Source organism: Rhynchophorus ferrugineus, unplaced genomic scaffold (genome assembly GCF_030347505.1).
Source record: "Rhynchophorus ferrugineus isolate W39M unplaced genomic scaffold, kcgeb_rfMv2 rfM11, whole genome shotgun sequence".
Classification (NCBI taxonomy): domain Eukaryota; kingdom Metazoa; phylum Arthropoda; class Insecta; order Coleoptera; family Curculionidae; genus Rhynchophorus; species Rhynchophorus ferrugineus.
The window spans coordinates 8,731,240-8,759,146 of NW_027472590.1; the positions used below are offsets into that span (position 1 = coordinate 8,731,240).

At 33.0% G+C, this 27,907-nt stretch overlaps 3 protein-coding genes across 3 annotated transcripts in view; 2 read left to right on the top strand and 1 right to left on the bottom strand.

Moving 5' to 3' along the window:
- LOC143205244 (uncharacterized) overlaps positions 1–27,907 on the bottom strand; it is a 95,742-nt gene that overhangs the window by 55,748 nt on the left and 12,087 nt on the right. The window lies entirely within an intron of this gene.
- LOC143205236 (ATP-binding cassette subfamily G member 4) overlaps positions 1–27,907 on the top strand; it is a 35,505-nt gene that overhangs the window by 3,923 nt on the left and 3,675 nt on the right. The window contains exons 2-5 of the mRNA XM_076418406.1: positions 7,651–7,768; positions 26,447–26,636; positions 26,698–26,843; positions 26,901–27,024. Coding sequence (XP_076274521.1) covers positions 7,651–7,768; positions 26,447–26,636; positions 26,698–26,843; positions 26,901–27,024 — 578 coding nt within the window. The remainder of the gene's footprint in view (positions 1–7,650; positions 7,769–26,446; positions 26,637–26,697; positions 26,844–26,900; positions 27,025–27,907) is intronic.
- LOC143204951 (uncharacterized) lies at positions 15,969–23,632 on the top strand. Its single transcript, XM_076417907.1, has 5 exons — positions 15,969–16,017; positions 20,470–20,604; positions 20,665–20,783; positions 21,068–21,563; positions 21,666–23,632. The coding sequence occupies exons 1-5, from the start codon at positions 15,969–15,971 to the stop codon at positions 23,630–23,632; spliced, it is 2,766 nt and encodes a 921-aa protein (XP_076274022.1).

Here is a 27,907-nt window from a genome sequence, read left to right on the forward strand (position 1 = left end):
TTTAATAAACCCAAACTGGTGTGTTGGTATTAGGTTTATTCTCTCTATGATCGGTTTTATTCTTTTCAACAGGGGTCTTTCAAAAACCTTAGATATTACTGGCAGCAATGATATAAGCCTATAGGTCTTTACTTCGTTTGATGCCTGGGACATGTTTTAATCTAAATGCTGTTAGTGAGTTTTATAATTCCCTTTCTTGGTATTTTTTAAAGTAATTCTCCTGTTATTATTACATAATATAAAGTAACTTAACAAGAACAAAGAGTATTACTGTACCCACACTTGTTTGTTTTAAGAATTTTTTTCTAAGAGATGCTCCAAAGAGGCCCCAAATAAAACAAAAAACTAACCTCACATGTTTTCACAAAAATTTAAAGTAATTTTCAACCAAAATGTTTTTTTTAATATCATGCTTAAGACTTTGATAATACGAAAACATTTTCTTATTTGTAAAAAACTTATGGCCCTATTATTAAGAGCTAAAAATTATTCAAACATTGTTTTATTATTATTGATATTATTGTTGCCTAAACAAGTAACAAATTTAATAAACAGGAATAAAAAATTGTTTTTAATGAAATATGAAACATCATTATTAATATTTATATTAAATTTTGTATGTTTAAAAGGTAATTTGCACAAAAAATATAATTTCTTTAAAAACAGCTCATTTAAGTGAAATTAACGTCAATAAAATATGTAATTTTTACAAAATAAAACAATTATACCAAAGATTCCAGGAATCATCAGTCAATTTATAGTTAATTGAAATTCCTAGACCAAATAAATTCCATAATATATTTTCAATTGGCAAATCATCATACTATAATAAATGTAGATTTTAAACCAATATTTCTACTATTTTTAAAACACTCAGTCTAAGATTCATAAACTGGAAATATTATAATTGATGTTATAAATAATTTAGGGCATTTTGAATAAGATTACTATGCAATAATTATTATTATTGGTGTAGAATTTCTAACAGACAATAGAATTAAATTACTTGGTACAAAAAGGACAAGTTCTAAGGGCCAGCAAGGAAAATTTTCTTAATTATTTAAACAAAATGACATGGAATGTTTTCTTTTCACTATGACAATGTAAACATTGCAAAATATAAAGTAATTTCATAAGAAGAAAGATTATTGCTGAACCGACAAATTTCTGTTTAAGCTTTTATCTCCAACTGAGACTCCAAATTAAACAAAACACTATCCTAACATGTTCTCACAAACTAAACTTGAAGTTCATTCTAACTAGAACGTTTTTGTTAATAGTACAAAAAATAGTGATAACACGAAAAACAATTTTTGTTATTATTGAAATTGTTTTGTTATTTTATGTTGTTGATACAGAAACAAGTAACAAATTTAACATATAAGAATAAAAAATTGTTCTTAATAAAATATAGAATGTCATAATTAATGTATATATTATTTATTGTATATTTAAAAGGTAATTAACACTATAATTATATTTCATTAAATTGTACAAAATTAAATAAATATACCAAGGATTCCAAGAATCATCAGTCAATGTAAAGTTAATAGAAATGATCAGGACAATTAAATTCCATCATATTTTTTATATATAGTAAATAATAATAGTAAAGTAATAGTAAATAGGTTTATTTATCGAAGTAATAGATATATGGACTTATTACAACCTAAATGGACTTGGACATAAATAAATAAATTTCATATATACATTTTATATGAAACATTTATACTATTAATGAATCTAATAATAAATTTAAAATTCTAAGCCTACGTGAACTTGAATTACAACATTGTTTTATTAATTATTATAGCCGGAAATTGTTTAAATAACCACAAATATTTAGCGGTATTAATTCTACCTACTGACTTCTATGAACTATATGATGGTAACATAATGCTATTCATGATTGTTTAGCATTTAATTGAATACAAAACACCACAATAGGATCGTAAAAACAGATATCGCTTGTTGTTCTACACAATTTTAATGACCCAAGTTTTGTAGCTGTCCTTAATAGACTATCAATTTTGATAAACGTACGATGTTGATTATAAAACAGCTGGTAATGTAATAATTTTGATTTTTTTGTTACATTCTTCTGATAGTATTTGCAAAACGACACGCCCAATGGAAGTTTTACTGTACTGTGTGGCTCAAAATGAAGAATCACTCATCATATGGGAAAACATATGATAAATATGTCGAAATGTTGATGCCCATGTTTGAATAGTTCTGATTTTGAAGGTTTCCATTTCTTTTTCAATTAAAATCTATACTGCAGTGTTTTCAAAATACCTGAAAAATAATCCTCTTCTGTTTCTATTACCTCTAGGTCTCATCAAAATCGTTTTCAGCGAAGGATTTTTTCAGTCATCAGAGGGAATCCGATGAATTAATAGAATGTTAAAATAATTCGTACTTTAACCCATTCGTTTTTTTTTTGCAATATGTTTTTGAAGAGTTGCGTTGCGTTAATAGAAAGTAATGTTTTCTTTATTAATTGTTATTTCATCATGAATTTATTATTTATTTTTTATTATTATTGTGTATTTTGTATCAAAAAAAACGGACACTAATACTTTCTTGGAAAAAATCGAAAATACTTCTTCCCCCACCCATTATTATAAAGATGTAACTAAAATGAATTCACTAAATTTAATAATGTATACATATATAGTGATAAATAAACATATACGTTAAAAATACCTGTTTGAAAGATGACCTACGTAAACAACTCACTAAATAACTAAACATATATTCGTCTTATTTTTAAAACAGATTAAAAATAAAATATTACAATTAATTTAAATATGTTGTTTGCTAGGCAGGTGTGCTAAATGTGGAAAACATGATTTTCAACAATGAATATTCGATATTATAATTGGTTTTTTCATCAAACAAATTTTAAAAAATATCAAAGCAGGAATATTTTTTAAAATATATTTTAAAGTCTCCTTTTACCAACTTTGGGTTTATCTGGCCTGGGCCTAAAGCTTAACGTGGGCTCCGAATCACGATCCTCAGCATTAAGCCTACCGACTGGCGAGTGACCAACTTTAGAAATCATCCCAGAAGACATCCGGTCTTACCCAGCCTGGTTACTGGCGTGACTGGGATCATTTTCCTTGTCGGATTTTACACTCTTGCCTAGAACATTCACAAATTTTAAACAACCACAAACATAAATTTACGACCATGCCCCAGCAGTATTCGAACCCGCGGCTATCGCAAAAATACGAGGACCGTCCCATTACCTTTACCACTGCGCCACTAAGCTGGCACAGGAATATTTTGAATATACTAAAATAGTTTCAAAACTAAAAAAGTATTGTCATCATTTTTTTGCACTTTTAAAAGGCATTTTTGAGAAAAAAATCACTATATCTATTATATATCTCTGAAATATGTTAGAAAATTTCTTCATCTTTCCGATAACATAGCGATATCACGGTGAAAGAAACGATGTTCATTTGTTTTTAATAGATTGTAATACACTACATATTTGTGATCCCACCATATATATAGCAATACAATGCAAACACAATGTGCTTATCAAGCAGCTTATCTTAATCAAGCATCAAAAGTAATAAATGTCGAAAACGCTATTTTGAGATTTCGTTGGTTAACGTCTGTACACAACTCAAAATACTAAATGTAAAACTGTAATTTTTGTAGATAAATGTCAAAACCATACAGTTTAACAATTATATTAGGCTGTTTGCATACATACTTCACATTCTTCCAAGAATAGTAGTAGTTTTATTAAAATGTTTCACTAGATTATGAATGGTGTTGAATATTGTGACTTGATAACTGAATAGTTCTTTCTAGATTGAATAATATTGATGTGTACAACAAGTGTTTTAAACATAATGTTACCACATGCTCTTAAAACAATTAAGTTACTGTCTGAAACATTTCCTAGCTGTATATTCTTCGGTAATAAAAATTGGTCCACTATATCATGTGATTTAAGGCCAATTGATTTATTTTTATGTAAAATTTCTATGATAAACCAACAATTATGTATATTAAAATAGAAAATAGTTATAGAAATGTCTATAAAATAACGCGTGAGCCAACAAATCAGCATGATAATTACAAACTGCTTTTAATCCCATTTTTGTGTCATTCTATATTAGATTAGAATTGTGGTAAGTGAATTATTATCTGCTAAAATCAGTGCATGTAATTAGTGGGTAAAACGGTGTAATTTATCTTGTCTTGATGCCAAAAACTTAGACCGTGCTTTATCTACCAAATATCCTTTCAAAATACTTTTTTCTTTCAACGTATTTTCGCCAATTTCAGCGAATCAGAGCGTATAAAGTTTTTTTTCAATAAACCAGCAAATATCCACTAGATAGCAAAACAGATATAGAAAGTAGTTTAGAGTTCGGTTTACCAAACGTACCATTACTTTATCGTTGCCACAACAATTTTTCACTGCCTAGAACTACGATTCAGTCTCCATCAAACTCTACGTGATTTTAATGATAACTATGTTTTGATTTGTTGTATTATTCAATCAGTTACCATCAGTTCAGATAAAGATCTTTAAATTTTTTTTTCGGGTAAACCAAAATGTGTACTTTATCAAATAATACAATGGCATTATTTTCGTTTAATTTTATCATAATTAACTATATTACGCACTGTTAAATAATAAACTAACTGCGTCAGTCATTGTTTTATACAATGTAAAAATACAGTCGGAAATATTTTGAATAATTTATCTATGTTACTATGATAATGAGCATTTTAACTATGACACAAAATAATAAGAAAAAACATTAGTTATTCTCTGATAGTTTGTAGTGAATTATTGTAAAATTAAAATAATATTCTTCCTACGATATTTGATAGAAAATATGTAGCTATAATTTGACTTTACAATAACTTAAATCTAGGTATATATTCTTTCTCGTATATTCTTGCTTGTATAATAGCAATTTATTATGTACTGACAATTGTGATTTTGTTCAAATCGGCCAATACACTTTGAAAATTACAAATGGAAAGCATTACAAAAGAAGAAAGGTATCAACAAAAGAATTACAGTAAGCAAGTGACGGCATAAAAAATGGACACAGGCATGGAAATTAAGAGCTAACGACAGCAGCTAAGCGTTCTATTGACACATATAACAACAACAAGTAGCATATTAAAAAAATAGAAGAATTCGAATTGAAATATAAGAAAATGCTTGTTGGCTTGTAAATTATGAGACCTATCAAATCAACAATAGTAATTAATAAATGAACATTAACATAACATACTATTATGGAGTCTAGGTAAGAAGTTCCCATAGATCCATTCGTCGACTTCAAGTTAATGTAAAAATAAAATGTAGATAAAAATATATTAACCAAAAAAGTAATGTTCATGTCCTTTGCCTGAAAATCAGAACAATTTTATCCGTAGTATCATAAGAACTACTGGAAAATAGATAAATTGTAATTACATAAACAAATAAAACATAAACGTGGCGAAATCGAGCATTTTATACATATTTGCGAATTGGCGAAAGTGCTATCGAGTAGCATATAACACATGATTTATAGCATAGTAAACATGCCACTAATTTTACCTCATATTAAATAACAACATAATATTCATTAATAGTAAACCGTGAATTCTACTTCTATTTCTTTAGTAAGGAAGTAGTTTGGTCAAAGGACCTTAAAATCTTCATTAAACTACATAACAAATGACATAATATATGTTAGAGTGATAGACATTTCAAGAGGATTATCCTGTTCTTGAAAAATAGTAGAAACTATATTATTTTTTTATTCTTAACACAAAAATTAATTGATTTCACAACAAGGTTTTTTTAGTAAATATTTAGAAAAGATTTTAGAACCAAAATTCAAAAAAGAAGAATAGTTGGCTTCAATCTCTACTAATATGAATTTTGTTTTAACTCAAATTTTCATAAAAGTACAGAACGTTATTTGTTTATAAATACTAAACTATTAATAAATTGTTGTCTTAGAGACAAATTAAAGATTAACTATCTGCAGTGGTGAAATCCCAAAATATTACATAAAAGGATAGTAGTAAATTTACTACCGGGAAAAAACATGACAGCTTCCCCAGCTACCCTCAAAAGGTGCGTGTATAAATTTGACAGTTGTCATATCATTATTTTGTGAATTATAGCATTTTGAGTAAAGCAACTTTTGTTATTGCGAAAAAAATTGATAAAAAGGAATTTCACTGTTGATAAAATATTGCTTTTTGAAGGGAAAAACACAGTTAAAGGAAAAACTTGGCTTGATGCCGAGTTTCCGGATACTGTCCCAGGAAAATCAACCATCAAGGATTGGTATGCGAAGTTTAGACGTGGTGAAATAAGCACCGAAGACAGTGAACGCAGTGGACGCCCAAAAGAGGTTGTTACCGACGAAAACATTTAAAAATCCACAAAATAATTTTGAATTACCATAAATTGAAGCTGAATAAAATATCAAACACTCTGAAGATATCAACTGAACGTGTACATATCATATCATTCACGAATATTTGGGTATGAGAAAGCTCTGTGCAAAGTGGGTGCCGCGCAAGCTCACTTTTGAACAAAAACAACGAGTTGATGATTCAGAGAAGTGCTTGAATATGATCAAACGTAATAAACCCGAGTTTTTGCGTCGATATGCGACAGTGGATGAAACATGGCTTCATCATTTCACTCCGAAGTCCAATCGACAATCATCTGAGTGGACTGTACATGATGAACCCGCTTCAAAGCTTCAGAAAACGCAACAGTCGGCTTGCAAGGTTATGGCCTCTGTATTTTGGGATGCGCATGTAATAATTTTCATTGACTACCTTAAAAAAGGAAGTACCATCAACAACGACTATTACATAGTGTTATTTGACCGTTTGAAGGCCTAAATCGCCGAAAAACGGCCGCATTTGAAGAAAAAGAATGTGCTGCTTCACCAAGACAACGAACCGTATCAAAAATCCCTGAATTGGTCTTGGAATTGCTTCCTCATCCACCGTATTCTCCAGATCTGGCCCCCAGCGACTATTCCCTGTTCTCAGATCTCAAAAGAATACCCGCTGGGAATAAATTTTCGTCGAATAAAGATATAATCAACGAAACTGACGCCTATTTTGAAGCAATGGACAAATCGTGGTACAAAAGTGGTATCGAAAAGTTGGAGGGTCGCTATAATCAGCGTATCACCATTGAAGGGAATTATGTTGAATAAAAGAAACTAATTTTTCCAGAAAACGTGTTTTACTATGGTAGGCCGGGGACTTTTCGATTGACCTGTTATATTGAAAATATTGTCAAAAATAGTTTTCGTAATGTTAATATATAATTTTTAAATTATTTTCTTTATTCTATTATGAGTGAAGCATGATTCACGTAATAGATTGTCGAATTTTGACCACAGGGTCACGATCACTAGTATGAATTAATCGATCAAACTTCTGTCACATATTTAAAAGGCACAACTATTTTTTCTCAAAACTAACTCAATTGATGCTACAATAACAAGTAAATGTTTCAAATATGATTTAATTATAAGGTTTTTGTTGCGTTCTTACGACGATACTACTGACATTCTACCCAGGACGAATAGCATGAATGAAAAAATCACTCGACCAATAATCATTCTTCTTTTACAGGATGGCGGCAGTTGTTGAAGTCAATAAACGGATCTTTCCGGTCAGGAGAACTGACGGCAATAATGGGTCCTTCAGGGGCGGGAAAAAGCACGCTCCTGAATATTTTAGCAGGATATGTGTAAGTTTCGTGTTATTTTCGTACATGTTAGGTAAATTGTACCCGAAATGTATGTGAACCGATGTAACGTTTGGACGGTAATCGTTCGACATAAAGTATATTTTAATTGCGAGCGAATAATGAAACTGTTAACACCATTAGTTTCTGGCGAACTGTCATTTGTCTATCGGTAATTGTTTATGTTAACCTGTGCACTTTAGCGGCAATATTTTAAAACGCAAATAACCATTACAAGAACCATAATGTTTTTTGGCTGCGTGTGCATTTTTTATCGTTAAAATGCGTGCTAATTAGAATTACGTACAATGGACAAAACATATCTTTTTACTTTCTTTTTATTGTGTATTTCATAGTATTTATAGTTAAAATACTTTAATGGATTGTGATTAAAGTAATTTAATTTTTTTTTCAAATTATTTTATTTGTCTATTTGTTTATTAATGACCCATAAACCTCTTGCGCTATTTAGTAACTATTCCTAATTTTACCGAACAAAGTATAACATCAAATAATTTCCTTTTAATTTATTTATTACATTGTTAGTAGTCGTTATCGACTAACCTGTAATTTGTCTATAAATTAAATCTAGGTCAATAGAAAAATCCCCGTTCTACCATAATAAAACACATTTTTTGGCAAAATTAGTTTTTTATACAACATAATTCCTTTCAAGGGTGCATACCTCCTTGCAATTCGTTTAAATTACTGGGTGACAGTCGGTATCTGAAGATCCCGGTATAAGTAATTAGTCTTCCATTATCTCGGTGGACCTACAATACTTTTCAGGGCTTTCGTCTGGAAAACTCGTACTGTATTTACATTAGTTTTCGCGGAACATCCCCATAATTGAACTCCGTATGTCCATATAGGTTTCAGTATATCCTTACATAATAGCAATTTATTATGTACTGAGAGTTGTGATTTTCTTCCAGTTAATCAATGAATTTTCGTTGTTTCAACTCCAGTTCTTTCCTTTTTTAAAATATTGCATCAAGATTCGTATGCATTTGCAAAAAGATCCGAGAATTTGTGATCTAGCTCTCTTGTGATAACAATACCTTTATATCTAGAATGTTCTATAGACTATTACCTTTCAAACGAGCTATAGAATGGTTCATTGAACAAGTATCACTAGAGATATGCGCCTTTAAAATCATCAATTCGGTAAATCCGAAACTACTTTTTCCCCAATCTTATATAAAGATTTTACATATAATAAAAATCGTGGAGATGATGCATGCATGAATGATAAAAAATTTATTTTGCATCCCAAATCCGGACACTGACACTTTCTTGGCCCATAAAGCTTAGGAACTCGGGATATATGTTTAATTAGTGTTTAAAATGTATATAAATGACGTGAACAACATGAACAAACTGAAAATACTTTTTCCCCCACTCATTATTATAAAATATGAACTCAGAATTCACGACGAATATGGGAAGTTCGAAAATATTAACACAAAACTGGAATAACCCACAGCTATATGTATATATATAATTTCCATATATATGTGTATATTATTAAATCCAATGAATCAATTTGTGAATATTTTAATATTTTTTTAAGACAGAAAGAAACCAAAAACGTTGTTTGACGTTAAAAATATCCGTTTGAAAGATGACCTACGTAAAGAACTGACTAAATAACTAAAATATAACATAATAGATTAGGATTAATAGACTCACATCTGCATAGTCATCTCTATAAGCATTGAAACGAATCACCGGCGTAAAAATATTAAAATTTATTTTGCATATTCGTCTTCTTTTTAACACAGATTAAAAATAAAATATTACAATTAATTTAAATATGTTGTTTACTGGGCAGGTATGATAAATGTTGAAAACGTGATTTTCAACAATGAATATTCGATATTATAATTTGTTTTTTCATCAAACAATTTTTTTAAAAAATCGAAGCAGGAATATATTTCAAAGCGTTTTTGCACTTTAAAAGGCATTTTTGAGAAAAAATCACTATATCTATTATATATCTTTAAAATCTGTTACAAAATTCTGTTCTTCATCTTTCTGGTAAGTAACATTGCGATATCATGTTGAAAGAAGCCATGTTCATTTGATTTTAGTAGATTGTAATACACTACACATTGGTGATCCTACCGTATACACAACAATACAATGCAAGCACAATGTGCTTAGGCAGCAGATTTTTTAGAACAAGCATCAAAAGTAATAAATGTCGAAAACGCAATTTTGAGATTTCTTTTCTTTTTCTTTTTATTCTTAGTCTATCTTCATCATACATGCAATATGACAAAGAAGTCGATAATTAAACTACCCCATATACTAGGATGTTCTATTATTGTCAATTAACAATATTTGAAATAAAGTACCATGTACTAAAAATAGTAGTAGCTTTACTAAAAAGTTTGACAGTATTAGCGCTAATAATAAAACACTAGGCGGGAGACTAGTTTTCATTGTTGAATAATATTTAAAAAAATGCAAAAATAAAAAAAACCCAACTTGTCACTCTTTGGTACGAATTTTGAGTTGGAGCCTTCATATCTTTATAAACATATCTTTATAGTATCTATATATTTTATAGTATCCGTTGATGCATCAGAAATTGAAATTAGTCATTTATTTGTCTATTAATTTATTAATGGCTCATATACCTCTTTGGCTATTTAGTTTCTATTCCCAATTTTACAGAATAGTATAACATCAAATAATTGTTGTTTAATTTATTTATTACATTGTTAGTAATTGTTATCGATTAATCTAAAATTTGTCTTTACAACAATTTTATCTGGGTATAAATCTGGGGAAGATCCATCGAACCTATGTTAATCTCTGGTATAGTAATATTTATGTGTTAACATTGCTGTTTTTCTATTAAAGCCACTTCACTACACTACACTGCACAAGATCGAATGCCTTTATTTAGAACAAGTGTTATCAAGGTTACAAATCCCCAATCTCAACTTTTGTTTATCCCTTGATAAATATAAATTTTTGTTATGTTCATCTTCTTGTTCTACGAGGCAGATTGTTTGTTTCGTATGAAATTAACTTGTTTAAAAATCCATACAAATTTGGTTACACACCTAATATGTAAGTCTTTTATCATTTGCTTTATCTGTCCATTTTATTTTTAACAATAATTTTATTAATATCCTTTCCCAGAATTTTGAAATGCAACAGGGTCAAAATGCGATAAACGAAAGTTTGCATAATTTCAACATTTTGCAGAGGCCATAGGTAAAGTGTTCTTTAGCTGGTTGTAAATAATTTAGTTAATCAATAGGTCAAAGATTATTTAATTTGAGCTAAGAATAATATTGAAAACCTTCAGTAATATCAGAACAATGTTGGTTGTTTTTTTCCAGATAAATATAAGGTGAAACATTTAAATCATCCCAGGTTTATATGGAGAAGATGGGTATCAGTAATTGTTTAATTTTGCAAACAAAATGACTCCGAACTAATTTATTGTAATGTTATGTCTATTATGACCCTTAATAGTATAGGTTATCATTTCTAATGCCAAGGTCATCATGCATAAAGACTTATTGGAGTTTACTAGGAAAATGTAAATTCTTAAACGTCATGGCATGCCATTCGCCAAGGCCACCACGTGATCATCGATCATTTGAAATAATTTAGTTTTAATTGAAACAACTTTCGAAAGATCCCAAATTTAATGTATATGTCTAAACCACCGAGTCATCGAGAGGTGACTAAACACAACAACAAGAATCCAAGAATTCCTCTACCTAGTTTGTTGTTGCCAGGCTGACTCGTAAATAATAAGAGAATATACGAAAATTCCGTGGTAATATATTCATTCGAAAACTGAAGAGCAAAGAAGAAAAACAAGCCACAGATGATGATAAAAGAAGAATCTCAACAATAGGATGTGCTCATTTCCATTATTGAATATTTAAAAGAAGAAGTACGCAGGGGTTGAAGGAAATAAGTGGGGAATAAAGAGAATACAAAATAGCTAATTCACGTCATCTAAATGTATGACGTCAAAACATCACAATGTTACCTCTTTTAACTTTGACTTGATATATAACAAACTTCTAATGGAAATAAGATAATGAATCAAAAAAACTATAAAATATAATTTATTTAACATGATAGTATATTTAATGCATATATTATCGGATGACTTAAGCTACAGGTTGTAGGTTACAGTTGTTTTATTATATTTATACTGAACTCTTTTTCAAAACTCTTTGTTACTTGGAAGCCTAATCCACTTAATTAGGATAATTGTATATCCAAGTAATGTATTTCCTTTCATTACAGAGCATATTTCCCTTTTTATATTTAGTTATTATTTCCTTAGTTGATGTTTCCTTGTCGAACCATTCTAATATCATTGTATTAATAGTAATATAATAATAAGCAAAATTATGATAAAATGGTGGAGGATTGTTGCCCTGTATATTAACAGACTAAACTATATGGTATGCCCTGTATATTTAATCAACTATCTGACGTGTAATTATATTCTGTAATGAGGTTCTGGTGTAAACGCGTGACTTTCACTTCTTCCTGTAAAAGCCGATTTCACATAGATCTAAATCAAATTTCAGTGTATTTATATTTAGTGAAAAAAAAAACATTGCACGAGGTTACACAATGTTGTTTGCAAGCAGAACAGCGTGAGAAAATAACAGGAACAACAAGAATATATTAATAAACCTGATTATTGCTGATGGGCCAATGAATTAAATAGATATAAATAATCATAATTTGAGCTTCTGATGAAGCGCGGACTGAAATTCTTAATTCCGCCTGTAAAATATTAATAATATTCGGATTTTCAAGCATGGAACCATTAAATCTTCTCTGCGATATACCAATTTGTTATATATTCAACACACAGCCCATTAAAATGGAATTTTCTTCTTTATATTATAGAATATTAGTCAGAGTTGAAATGTTTACTATACCAATCAACTAAACACAAAAATGCGTTAATTTTTGCACTGTAATATATAAAATATTGTAAAAGTAATGTTTATCTCACTGTGTGATTTTTTCTTTTCCCTAAAATATGCCTTCTTCTTCTTTTCAAAAGCCCGGAGGTTTGTTTATCCAATTTTTTTTTGGTAGTTTGTTCTTCTTGTGACGATGACGACCAACGGCTTCCACCTCTTTGGTGGTTGGTCTGGTGATCACCTGGCTAATAGTTTGCCATCTCTCGCTATCTACGCCAGTCTGTTGTGTTCTATTCTGGATACCTGTTCGTTCCAGGATCTTCTTCGTACCCGAATCCATCTTACCACGTCTTTCGTGTAGCATTCCTCGTGAATATCTCCATTCTTCCGGTTACCGTTGACATGTATTTATTTGTCCAAATAGTTATTGTTCTTAAGGCACCCGCTATCCTAGCTGACTTATAAATAGGGCTTCTCACATTGTTTGTAGAATCTCCATAAAATGATATTGCTGTTCCCAGGTAACTGTAATCGGACACTTGTTCCACAACTTGTGCAATAACATATGCCTTGGAGATGGTGTCTTCCCATCCTATATCCGTGGTGTTCTCTAGACACTCGCTCTATTATCTTGTCCGTTATGATCTTAAAAAGTAATGGAGTAATGCTGTAGTCTATTAGTATCTGATTGTATAGAGCAACAAGCTATCCGACCAGATTGTCTTCCTAACATATCAGAAATTCGTTGAGGAGGCCGTCCGGTCCTGGAGATTTGTCGTTTTTAATTCACTAATTTTAATTATTTAAAGTCAATTCATTAATAATTAAACTAAAATAATATTTTTAACAAAACAGTTGAACCGACTTAGTAGTAATTAAAAAATATTGTAATTAAAGAAATAGGTTTAGTCACCTAAATCAAATTTAGCTTAATACGTATTAAGCTACATTGTGTGTATATAGTATAATATGAAATACGTGTAGTAGATAGGTTAAATAAGGTTTTTGTTTATATTTATCTAGTTATTACAACGATTATTATGTACATATTTTATTTTAATGCGTTTTTTTGGTTAATAATCTAAGTTTTTGATGTCGGTTACTCAAGAAATTAATCAGTTATTTTATTAACTATTAGAATGGATAGCCCAAGTAAAAATACATCCCGTATGAGGAAAAATAGGAATAAAGAAAAAATTATTGAAAATAAGGAACGAACGTTTTAGGCCCTGGGATCCGCTACATCGTCTAGGTGATTTGACAAATGTTCCAATCAAACGGGAACCAAAGAGGTTGCTGCCCTGTTGGGAATCGAACCCGCTGCCTCAGCGTGTAAACTTAACGTTCTAATCATTAGACCAAAGAAACAGTTGCCTAGAACGTTTCTACGACTTCTCATATAAATTTAAACTTTTAAACTGAACTACTTCCAATTTTCCGTCACATCAGTTCAGCAATAACATTATACTGAAATATCGGATTACTTTAGGTAAAAAATATGTGAAAACATTGTACTTGCGCAATGGGACCACTTCGGAAGGGCATTCTTTCGAATAAAAAAAATTTTTGAAAATCAGGCCGTAATTGACGAAGAAATAGGCCAACATACATTTACCTCTTGCTTTTTTGAAGTCGGTTAAATATGCGTTTACTAGAATTATAATTTAAAAAAAAAAAAGAAAATCTCTTCGTCCTATTTTTATTACAATTTCAAAATTAATTGAAAAATGTTAACATTTTGTCTAAATCTCTGTTCTGATGAAGAAATGTTTATAGTGACACCTATCAATTTCCACATCTGGATCCACATAAAGTAAATACATCTGGTAGTGGTAACAACGCTTCTATTAATAAATGTGTCCTTCTATCAGCAGTTCTTTAAGATTTTGATAAAATATTTCTGAGTTACCAAAACGCTTGTATGGTATAATACCGTCAAAGTAGGTCATTTAGAAACAACTGCCACCATGTGCTTAATGGCGTTTCCTACTCCAAAAACGAATGTGCGTAATGGATCTGGTGGCGAGACCAAAGTTGGCAGTTTCACTTTTCCACCGCCATAGCATATTATCATTTTCCCAATTGTAACAGATTTGTTGTCTTTATAATTATTACAGGAGCACTTCGTCTACTGAATCACTTGTCGTGTGCACGAACTTGTAGCATTCTACCCACTTCATTTTCAGTTTTGATCGACGTTTGATGTCGAAAAAATACATAGTGATAAAATTCAAGCAGCTTGGGGTTAAATTAAACCAAATGTACTGGCTAATAGTACGTATCTAAATTATCATTGGATAACAAGGTTTTGCTGTATAAGTCAATACTTAGGCACATTTGAACCTATGGCATTGAACTGTGGGGTACTACTAGCAAATCTAACATAGATATCCTACAGAGGTTCCAGAATACAGTGTTGCGAGTCATCGTCGATGCACCATATTCGTGTCCAACAAACTGATTCAGCGCCGTATCCCCATAGAACCCATAACGAGTGTGATTCGGAGTGTTAGTGGGAAGTAGTCTGAAAAACTATTAGTGTATCCCAATGCACTCTTTAAACAGTTAAATGTGCGCGATGACAGTGAAGTGCATAGGCTCGAACGCAAACTACCATACGCACTGATTGATAGACACACAGAGTGAGATTTAAAAATCTCTAGAATAAGCTAGAATAGTTTTCAAAATAAGTTAGAATAGTACCTAAAATAAGATTTATATTATATGTTGTACAGTAGATCACTTACTGAAGTGATTTTCTACATGCCAGGAGAGTTGAAATCATATAATAATACCTATTGCCCACGGGCAGATTGTTGACGTTCTAGGAGATTAATAAAAAAAACAAAAATAAAAAAAATTCAATTTTAATCAGTTTTTAACAATCTCAGTCAGAAAGTAAATATCCAAATGCACCTATTGATATTTGAGAACCAACAAAAATGTCCAACCTTTGTGATAGCGAAACTATTAATGGCAGTGATAGTGACATTTCGTATGGGAAAACGAAATTGTTGTTTTTACTATTTTCCTCGAAATTATTCCGTATTTTATCACCATATAGACCTTCCTTGGGTTTCCACAAACATTTCAAAACCAAAAATTGATTCAGCCGTTCTCGAGCTTTAGCGAGGCTAACGAACGGCAATTCATTTTTATACATATAGAATACATTATATTTATTATATTCAAATATTTATAACTCTATTACCGAAGTTTGCGTTTGAAGGAACGTTTCGGCCCGATAAAAAGGATATGAGTATTCGAAAACGTTCGACATGGGTCAGAGTTCAAAAACGAAACAATCGTGGTCAGCAACGGATATCGGTAATAAAATTCCCGGCAACTTTCCTTCATACGTCTCGCACATCAAACAATGAAAATATTCGCCGGTCCGTCCGGTTAATATTCCGTCCCGGTCTCCGTCACGCCCTCAGATCAGCCATCTAGCCGTACCCGATACGTTTTGACAGATCCACGACAAACCGTTGCCGGAGGAAAAAAACTGATGCTCCAGCTCAAAAGCCGACGACTCCGCTTGGCTCCTTAATATTTAACAAGCCATGTACGCGTTGCGGTCCTCTTTTCGAATCGTAAAGTACAGTTTGTAATTTTATTTTGTTACCATATCTAAATAACGTGTTCTTATCCTTAACAGTTTCATCCACCATCTCATCGTAACCGTACTTATTAAATTATTGTCAACCATCAACATCCGTCGACCTGTTTAACAGGTCAATTGAAAAGTCCCCGGCCTACCGTAGTAAAACACATTTTTTTAGCAAAATTAGTTTTATTTTATTCAACCTAATTCTCTTCAAGGGTGGTACTGATTATAGAGACCCTCCAACTTTTTGGATACCATTCTTGTAGAACGATTTGTCCTTTGCTTCAAAATAGGCCTCAGTTTCGGCGATCACCTCTTCATTCGACGAAAATGTCTTCCCGGTGAGGATTGTTTTGAGATTTGAGAACAGGAAATAGTCGCTGTGGGTTAGATCTGAAGAATACGGTGGATGAGGAAGCAATTCAAAGGTCAATTCATGGATTTTTCCATCGTTTTCACTGACTTGTTACACGGTGTATTGTCTTGGTGAAGCAGGACTTTCTTTCTCTTCAAATGCGGCCGCTTTTCGGCGATTTCGTCCTTCAAACGATCCAATAACGCTATGTAATAGTCGCTGTTGATTGTCCTTCCGTTTTCAAGGTAGTCAATGAAAACTATTCCAAGCACATCCCAAAATACAGACGCCATAACCTTGCCAGCCGACTGCTGCGTTTTCCTACGCTTTGGAGCGGGTTCATCGTGTGCAGGCCACTCGGATGACTATCGATTGGTCTTCGGCGTGAAATGATGGAGCTATGTTTCATCCATTGTCACATATCGACGCAAAAACTCGGGTTTATTACGCTTGAGTCTGTGTCCTGCCCTGGCGATATCAAAAAGTTGCAATACTTCAATATTCTCATGAGAATGGACTCTTTCCTCATGCCCCCTTGTAATTATTTTGATTTCTTGACTGACTGTGGGTATCTGGAGGTCTCGATGTACGTAATCAGTCCTGTAGTATTTGGGGGCGCCCACAATACTTCTCAGGACATTGTTCTGAATTATTATTTCGTATTTTCCAGATCTGACCCCCTGCGACTATTTCCTGTTCTCAGATCTCAAAAGAATGCTCGCTGGGAAGAAATTTGCGGCAAAGGGCAAATCGTACTACAAAAATGGGATCGAAAAGTTGGAGGGTTGCTATTATCAGTGTATCACCCTTCAAAAAATGTGTTTTACTATGGTAGGCCGGAGACTTTTCAATCGACCTGTTATGCAAGCACCTAATAATAAAAATCACGGAAAACCTTTAACAGTTATTAAATGTACAAATTATTTATTAAGGTTATGTTACATAATAATCATTTTCTAACTTTATCCTTAAACGTCTTGGGTTAATAAACGTTTACAAGCATTGTGGGTGGCCAGATACTCGTCGACTTCGCCATGATATCGAAAACCATTATACAATAATGCATAATGATCAAAATTTCCGAGAATTGATTGATATTAAAAAATCCGGAATAAGATTTTAGTTAGTAAATTATGATTTTTTAATTATTAAAATTAATGGTCAATAAATATAGCTGGTTAATTATGATTATACACAATGTAGATACTTAAAAATGGTTTTGGAATTAACAGAAGAATTAATGTGAAAATAATTGTTTTGTTGAATACGTATTATTTTTATTATTGAGATTAGTTAAATTTGTTTAAGAGACCAGAATAAGCCTTAAATATAAAACAATCAATGGCTTTTGTTGTGTCTATCGTCTTGCGAAATCCTATAACCGATATAGATGCTGTTTGTGGCCCAACTGCAAATAGAATAGCAGAATTGTTAATTCAAAAAAGCAACGATGAATTACACGAATTTTCTTTGAGATATTCAACAAATCCGACCCTACTTTTGAGACAAAAATAGCCAACTAATCGGAACTGATTTGGCACAGGAGAAGGCGGAGCTTCTATGTCTATTAAAAGAAGAAGAAAAGAAGCAATAACCTAACTATTTTTCAAAAATCATGAAATGTCATTATCAAGTTTAAATGATACAAGTTTAAAAGCATAAATATCTTAACTGTTCAATTATTTACGATTGAAAATGTTTCTAGGGAAGTATTGAATGATAGTACCAACCATTTGTTGAATATTTAACGAAAGAGCCCGAAAAGTATACTACACATACTTATTAATCAACCACATTTTCAAAAAATGTCATCAGAAAAAGGTACCTGTTGTACCAAAATGTCAACGACTAATTTAATAGGGACATATTTAATTTTATTTCATATTAAATTTATATGTTCATCGCGTGTGACAAAAATCAGGAAGGACATTTAACAACAATCAAAAGTTTAAATTGTTTTTTAATTATATGTTATATAATAAAATATGTTTAACGTTACCCTTAAATACCTTGGATTAATAGTGTTTCTTTAATATCTTGTCTGGTCTGTTACCCGGCAACTTCGCCATAATCTCGAAACCCATTATCCATCGATGCACTATTTCTGAGAATGAAATTTTTTTTTAAGTATCCCGAACAGGTTTTTATTTGTAAATAATGACTTTTTAATTGAGAAAATAATAGTCAATAAATACGGTTGGATAATTAATTATCATTATTAAAAATGTAGTTTTATTATTTTGATCGTGAAATTGATTGTATTTTTTCTCACGGAGTAGACTGCAACATTACTAGATAACAAAATAAAACTACTTGATTTTTTTTTATTGAATTATTTTGGATTTGCTCTGAAATATTATGTGATTGCATGTATTTTGATATCTGTTGGTGAAAATGCGACATATCAACGTAAATAACCTAATATAACGATTAAATTTGATAATGCCCAAAATTGAATTTTCGACATTCATTAGTTCTATTGTTTCTATCTACTCTATCTACGAAAGTTTCCGGCCTACCATAGAAAAACAAATTTTTTTGGCAAAATCAGTTTTTTTTATTCAACATAATTCCCTTCAAGGGTGATACACTGATTATAGCGACCCCTCAACTTTTTGTATACCATTTTTGTAGTACGATTTGTCCTTTGCTTCAAAATAGGCCTCAGTTTCGACGATCACCTCTTCATCCGACGAAAATTTCTTCCCAGCGAGCATTCTTTGGAGATCTGAGAACAGGAAATAGTCGCTGGGGCCCAGATCTGGACAATACGGTGGATGACGAAACAATTCGAATCCCAATTCATCGATTTTTGCCATCGTTTTCGCTGGCTTGTGACACGGTGCATGTCTTGGTGAAGCAGCACTTTCTTTTTCTTCAGCTGCGGCCGTTTTTCGGCGATTTCGTCCTTCAAACGGTCCAATAACGCTATGTAATAGTCGCTGTTGATGGTCCTTCCTTTTTCAAGGTAGTCAATGAAAATTATTCTATGCACATCCCAAAATACAGACGCCATAACCTTGCCAGCCGACTGGAGGCGTCAAAGTTCATATGGAGAAAGAATTTTTAGATTTTAGACTCTGACTGACGTGCTGCTAACTCTAACTCTTATACGGTAGATTATTCGTCGTTTCTCTTGTTTGTAAATCAACGACGGACGTAATTTTTAAAATCAAAATTTCGCGGCATTGTATATCTTATATATAAAAATGAATCGCAAAATATGTTCCTAAGCGCATAACTCAACAACGCCTGGACCAATTTGGCCAAATCTTTTTTTAAAATGTTCGTTGAAGTTCAGGGATGGTTTTTACGGCGAGAAAAATTAGAATTATTGCTGGAAAAACCCTAAAAATAGCCCTTTTTGTTTGAATTTGTTTCGTGTATCAGTTGACAATTCATCTGTCATCTGTCAAAAGTCATCTGTAACAGACAACTTTTTTTTTTTAAATTTGATATGACTTGAACTCAAATCCTTTTAATCCGTACGAATTGTTTTATTTATTTAAAATTTTTTATTTGTTTAAAATTTAATTCAAATTTTAAATAAATAAAACAATTTGTACGGCTTAAAAGGATTTGAGTTCAAGTCATATCAAATTTAAAAAAAAAAGTTGTCTGTTACAGATGACTTTTGACAGATGACAAATGAATTGTCAAGTGATACACGAAACAAATTCGTATATCGTGTTTTGTGCAGAGTGTTTAGTTAGTTAGTGTTTGTTTAGTTCGTGATTAGTGAAAAAATAATTTATATTTGATTCGCGTGAAGCGCGAGCGCGACATTCAACTAATAATCGCGCAAGTTTGAATCCAGCTGCTTTCAGTTACGATGTGTCAATTGACTACAGTAACTACCAATGTGTTGTTATTGGTTCTATGAACTTGGTTTGCTCACACTGTAAGGCATTAAAATACAAAAACGAAGCCAATGGATTGTGTTGCGCAAATGGTAAAGTGAAATTGATACAATTGGATCCACCACCAGAACCATTGTACTCATTGGTTTCAGGAATAGGAACAGATTCTATACACTTTTTGACACATATTCAACAATATAACAATTGCTTTCAAATGACTTCATTTGGGGCAACAAATGCAGTTCGGGAAAATTTTATGCCAACTTTCAAGGTATGTATTATAGCAGTTACTCATAATTATTTTAGCGAACAAAATTTTCTGTCACCAAAGTTAAGATGTGTTACTAATCTTCAATTTCTTAATCATTACGAAATATATCACTTAGTCATCATATTATATGGTGATTCAGTTTCAGTGACACTTTTATTATATTTTATATTTGATAGATATTAGTTAAAACTAAATATATACTTTTTAAGATCAAATATTATTTAAGTTTGATCATTGACAATCCATTAATTTATACCACACCATAATATTTTTTTTATTTACAGATACAAGGGCAAATATATCACAGAGCAGGTTCACTGTTACCAGTGTCAGATAGCGACAACAAATTCCTGCAAATTTATTTTATGGGCAATTCACCACAAGAAATTGATCTGCATTGTGCACATAACAATTTAGTAAAAAGGTCTATTGTAGAACAATTACAAACTTTATTTCATCAACACAATCAATTGATTATATTGTTTAAAACTGCCCTGGATCTGATGCCATCCGATAATCACAAAATTGTAATCAGAGCTGATAAAACACCTGCAGGTCAACATACAAGACGTTTTAATGCACCAACTATTGATGAAGTTGCTATCGTTGTAGTTGGAGAAAACTTGGAATCCCGTGATATTGTTTTACATCGTCGGAATTTTCAATTACAACCTATAAAGGAAACACACCGCTCATATGATGCACTGCAATATCCCATTATATTTTGGCAAGGTGAAGATGGCTACGATTTATCAATAAAAATGATAAATCCCATTACAGGTAACTAAAATATTAGTTTAGCTATGGCGATAATATCTCAGTCACTATATTATGTATTTTAATTTTATATTTGAATGTTATTAAAACAAAATCTGTTTACAGGTTCTGAAACCAACAAAAAAGTCAGTTCAATGAACTATTATTCATACCGCCTAATGATTCGGGAAAATGCAGATAATCACATATTGAAATGTCGGCGATTATATCACAAATATGTTGATGACATGTATGTTAAAATTGAAACGGAGAGATTAACATTCATCAGGTTGAATCAAACCAAACTCCGATCTGAAGAGTATATTCACCTTCGAGATGCGATTAATACTGATGGAAATGCACAGAATGTCGGTCGGATGACTATTCTTCCAGCAACATACATCGGAAGCCCTCGGCATATGCACGAATATGCTCAAGATGCCATGTCGTATGTTCGTCATTATGGTACAGCAGATTTGTTCATCACATTTACATGCAATCCGCAATGGATAGAAATTAAGCAGGAGTTATTACCTGGGAAATCATCCATTGATCGTCATGATATTACAGCCAGAGTCTTTAGACAAAAGTTGAAATCTTTAATGAATTTCATCGTAAAACATAATGTGTTTGGTGAGACACGCTGCTGGATGTATTCTGTGGAGTGGCAGAAACGAGGATTGCCACATGCACACATTTTGATTTGGTTGGTTGAAAAGATAAGGCCAAATGAAGTTGATGCAGTGATATCAGCTGAAATCCCTAATGTACAAGTAGATCCTGGATTGCATGAGGTAGTTATCAAAAACATGATACATGGTCCCTGTGGAACTCTTAATCAAAATTCACCGTGTATGATGGATGGTAAATGTTCAAAACGATATCCACGGACATTAATATCGGAAACAATTACTGGTAATGACGGTTATCCATTGTATCGTCGCAGATCGACAGCAGACAATGGAAAATCAACAATTGTCAAATTAAATCAACAAGATATTGAAATAGATAATCGTTGGATTGTTCCATATTCACCCATTTTATCAAAGACATTCAAAGCACACATCAACGTTGAATCTTGCCATTCAGTGAAATCGATTAAATACATTTGCAAATATGTAAGCAAAGGGAGTGATATGGCTGTGATTGAAATTGGTGCAGAGAATTATAATGATGAAGTTACCCAATACCAAATGGGCCGCTATGTCAGTAGTAATGAAGCAGTTTGGCGAATATTTTCTTTTCCTATTCATGAGAGACACCCTTCTGTTGTTCACTTAGCTGTGCATTTAGAAAATGGACAAAGAGTGTATTTTACAGCACAGAACGCAGTACAAAGAGCTGCTCAGCCACCATCTACTACATTAACCAGTTTTTTTGAGACATGCCAAAACGATGATTTCGCACAAACATTGCTATATTCTGAAATGCCAAAATATTATACCTGGAATCAATCCTCAAGGAGATTTATACGACGGAAACAAGGAAAACCAGTTCCAGGATATACAGATGTATATTCCACCGATGCGATTGGCCGGATTTATTCAGTACATCCAAGCAATGATGAATGTTTTTATTTACGACTGCTATTAGTCAATGTACGTGGCCCAACATCATTCCAACAGTTACGAACTGTTGATGGTGAATTGTGTGGATCCTACAGAGAAGCCTGTCAACGTTTGCAATTGCTTGAAAATGACGCTCATTGGGATCAAACTCTCAATGATGCTGTAATATCATCACACACTCATCAAATACGAACATTGTTTTCTATAATCATATCTACATGCTTCCCATCAAACCCAATTGATTTGTGGATGAAGTACAAAGATTATATGTGTGATGATATTTTGTATCAAATACGGAATAGAATGGGAAATCCAAATATACAAATCAGTGAAGAAATTTACAATGAAGCATTGATTTCAATTGAGGACATGTGCTTGATAATGTCAAACAAACTATTAATTCAATTAGGCCTGACCGCGCCCAATCGTCCAATGCATGACGCTTTTAACCAAGAGTTGCATCGAGAAAGACTGTATGATCTCAACGCTCGACAAATGATGAAACTGGAGGGATTTATTTCTTAGATGCACCTGGTGGTACAGGAAAAACTTTTTTTATTTCATTAATATTAGCAACAATTCGCTCACAAAATAAAATTGCACTTGCACTCGCTTCGTCGGGAATCGCAGCAACTTTGCTTGAAGGTGGTCGAACAGCCCATTCAGCACTAAAATTGCCATTAAATATGCAAAGCAATGAAACTCCAACCTGCAACGTTTCGAAGAACTCTGCAATGGCAAAGGTTTTGCAGCAATGTAAATTGATTGTTTGGGATGAATGCACGATGGCACATAAAAAATCTTTGGAGGCTTTAGACAGAACCTTAAAAGATCTACGTAGCAATAATAACCGATTTGGTGGTGCAATGATTTTATTAGCAGGAGATTTTCGTCAAACATTGCCAGTGATTCCACGATCAACGCCAGCTGATGAACTCAATGCATGTCTAAAGTCCTCCAATTTGTGGAAACATGTTAAAGTACTTCATTTAAGCAAGAATATGCGTGTCGAGTTGCAAAATGACCAATCTGGAAACATATTCTCTAAACAACTCATTGACATTGGTAATGGCAAATTTCCTATAGACATGTTGACGGCTTGCTTTTGCTATGACTATAAACAAGTCCCAGGGGCAATCATTAAGTGTTTGTGGTATTAATCTAGAAAACCCATGTTTCTCACATGGTCAATTGTATGTTGCCTGTTCCCGTGTTGGAAAACCATCAGATTTGTTTATCTATGCGCCAGGTAATCAAACAAAAAACATCGTATACCACAAAGCAATATAATGATAATAATAATAATAATTATGATTCACATGATTAACAATAAAGCGATTACTTACTTTTCAATCCTTATATATGTTTTATTTAATTATTCTTTATTCACAACGCCCTATCACCAGGGTGATGGTTCTGTTCAGGAGAGTTTTTTAAAATACGTAGGCACAAAAACTGCCACATTACAAATCTTTTTGACAGGACGAAGTCTGTCGGGTCAGCTAGTTATTAAATAAAGTTATTCAATTTTAAGTAGTATTGAGTACTATTGTTTAAGATTTTGTTTTTATGCCTTATGGTTACGTTGTCTTATGTTTATGCCCGTATTGTAGGAACTATTAAGAACAATTAAGAACAGCATGAACATGTAAAGTACCTCTTTATTTCAGATATGCCGAGAAAAGAGCATATCGACGTCGCCTTTTACGCTGATGACACTGCTTTCTTCACGGCCGCCAGGTTCGAAGTTACAATTCATGAACGTTTACAGAAGCAGCTCGATCATGCGGTCAAGTCGTTCAAATTCTGGAGGTTGCAAATCAACCCCCTGAAAACCCAGGCCATCATTTTCCACAAGAAGCGTTACGCACTGCGCGTCTCGCAACTTAAGATCGACACCGCAATAATTCCATGGCTAGATAACGTCACGTACCTAGGTCTTCACTTCGACCGGCGGTTCGGTTGGCATTCCCAAATCCAGAAAGCAATCCAAAAAGGTTCGGGGATAGCAAACCTGCTATCTTCTTTGATCTGCCCTTCTAGCGGACTTCCCATCTCCATCAAATGCTTATTTTACAAGATGTTAATTCGGTCCGTACTCCTCTACGGATCTAATGTCTACTTCAAGTTTGTTACACCCAACCAGGTCAAACGGCTTCAAGTTTTCCAAAATAAGCTCCTCAGGAGAATATTAAACGCTCCATGGTTTGTCAGAAATAATCAAATTCATAGGGAAACTGACACTCCAGAAATCAAGCACTTCATATCTCAATCATTCCACAAACAACAACTCAGCTCAAGTTCTTCTGAAAACGCGCTTGTCTGCGAGCTGGTCGACATGCTGGGAGCTTAGCACCGCGTCACCGCTAAGCTCTCCCCCTTTTCCAGGCTGAAACGACCTCATCCGTCGCTACAGTCATAACTTTTGCCCCCATACAACAGTACCCAGTTGTGTGTTAACTCAGGTTCGCGAATCAATAGAATCGCCAGGCCCTCGTGCCCAATAACGGCTGCCCGATCAGCGGGTGCCATATCCCCAAATTTAATGCAGTAGCAGTAGTGATCCACAGGGGTCAACCGTGAGGCGGTTTCGGTTTAGTGTATTGGTAAGCCCAGAGGCAATCCCACATAACCCGGTCCAACTTGTCACTCCAGGGCAAGTCTCCGCGACAAGGTATGCGTCATGCATTCCAACGCCTGGTTTTTAGGCCAGAACAAAAAAAAACATGCAAAGTATATATACAGTGTTTGCAGAGAGGACAAATTAACGTATCCGCTTTATCGGAAAAATCCTGACATATGCCAAAATTTCATCCTAACAAATTAACAAAATCCGAGAATGACAAGAATCATCTGTTCTTTCTGATTCGGCCCTTGACTTAGTTCGACGCCTGATGAACAAAGAACAGCTAAGAAAAACTGTTATTAAAAAAAACGTTAGCTCTTGCGAGAGTTTACGCGTATATATTAATTTGTTTTAATATACAGACATTTATTATTTTAATTAACGTTATATATCAGATATATTTCTGATCTTATATTGAAAATACTGTGAAAATAACGTTTAGGGACATATTTTTAAATTAGCCCTTTATTATGAATGAAATATGATTAACTGAATAAATTTTCGCCCAATTAGGACCACAGGGCGATCACTAGTATGCATTAATTGTTTCTTTTAATGAAATATTTATTATTTAAATCACTTAAATCACGTTCGCATACATACATTACACACTAACGAACATCTGCTGTACTACATTTACCTCTATTTCCTTTCATACTAAAAATTCTTATCACTTATCTTAATCAATAGCAATACACTTTACCTTTACGCAGAACTGCCGGAGTTAAGGGCAGCATCAGGGCGGAGGGCAGACCTCGAGACCTGACCACGTTCAAGAAACTCTCGGCTTACATCATGCAGGACGACATCGTCCAGCCTCGACTGACGGTGTGCGAGGCGGTGATGTTCGCCGCTCGCTTGAAATTGGGGTCCGAGATCCAGAAATCCGAAAAGCACGAAGTGGTAAGTCATGACCTGCTTAGATTCGTTTAAAGCTCAAAAATAAACGAAACCAATCGGTTAGGTGGAAGAAGTCATCCAGCTATTGGGTTTGGAGAAGTGTATGAACACTCGAACCGAATATTTGTCGGGTGGGCAAAGGAAACGACTGACCGTGGCTTTGGAGCTGGTCAATAATCCTCCGGTCATTTTCTTGGATGAGCCTACGACGTAATGTTAAATGGCCGCGTGTGTGTATTCAAGTGACTATGGGATTTTCGGTTGCAGGGGACTGGATAACGTGGCGATTAAGCAGTGCATCGAGCTGCTGCACAAGATCACCAAGCACGGCAGGACGGTTATATGCACCATTCACCAACCGCCAGCATCTCTATTTCATTATTTCGACCAGGTAAGCCATAATCATCGTTAAAGATGCATTTAAGGGGACACCCTAGACTAAAATTTGGAAAAAATGGATTTTTATCATATATTCAGCATTTGGCATGTTAAACCCTAATTACTTTCCTAGCACTCGGAAAGTAACTCAAACCATTATGATTCTTAAACCAGGAAAAAATCAGGAGACGTCTTTTCCTATCGCCCTATAAGTCTGTTGTCTGTGATCTCCAAAGTATTTGAAAAATTATACAAAGACAGAAATATTAAACTTAAATCTAGATATATAACTAGGAGAACCCATCGGCCCTATCTCAGTCTCTGGTGAAATAATGTTAATACATGGCACTGATGTATTTTTTATGATATGCACCTCACTACACAACACTACACAAGATCAGATGGTTTGATTGTTTTTGAGTATGTGTCCTGCTCTAGTAGTATCCGAAAGTTGCAATACTTCAATATTTCCATGAGAAAGGAATCTTTCCTCATACCCCCTTGCAATTCTCTTGTTTACTTGGCTGACTGTGGGTATGTGAAGGTCTCGATGTAGATAGTCAGTCCTGTAGTATTTGGGTGCGTCCACCATACTTCTCAGGACTTTGTTCTGAAAAATTTGTATTTTGTTTATGTTACTCTTTGCAGAACATCTCCATAAATGTACTTCGTATGTCCATATAGGTTTCAGTATTTGGTTATAAAATATCAATTTATTATGTACTGATAATTATGATTTTCTTCCGATTGGCCAATACATTTTCCTATATTTCAATTTCAGTTCTTTTCTTTTCTTCCTTATATGTTCCTTCCAGCGAAGTTTTGTATCAAGATTCATTCCGAGATATTTAGCGCTGTTACTATATGGAATGATAGTATTATTCAATATTATTGGT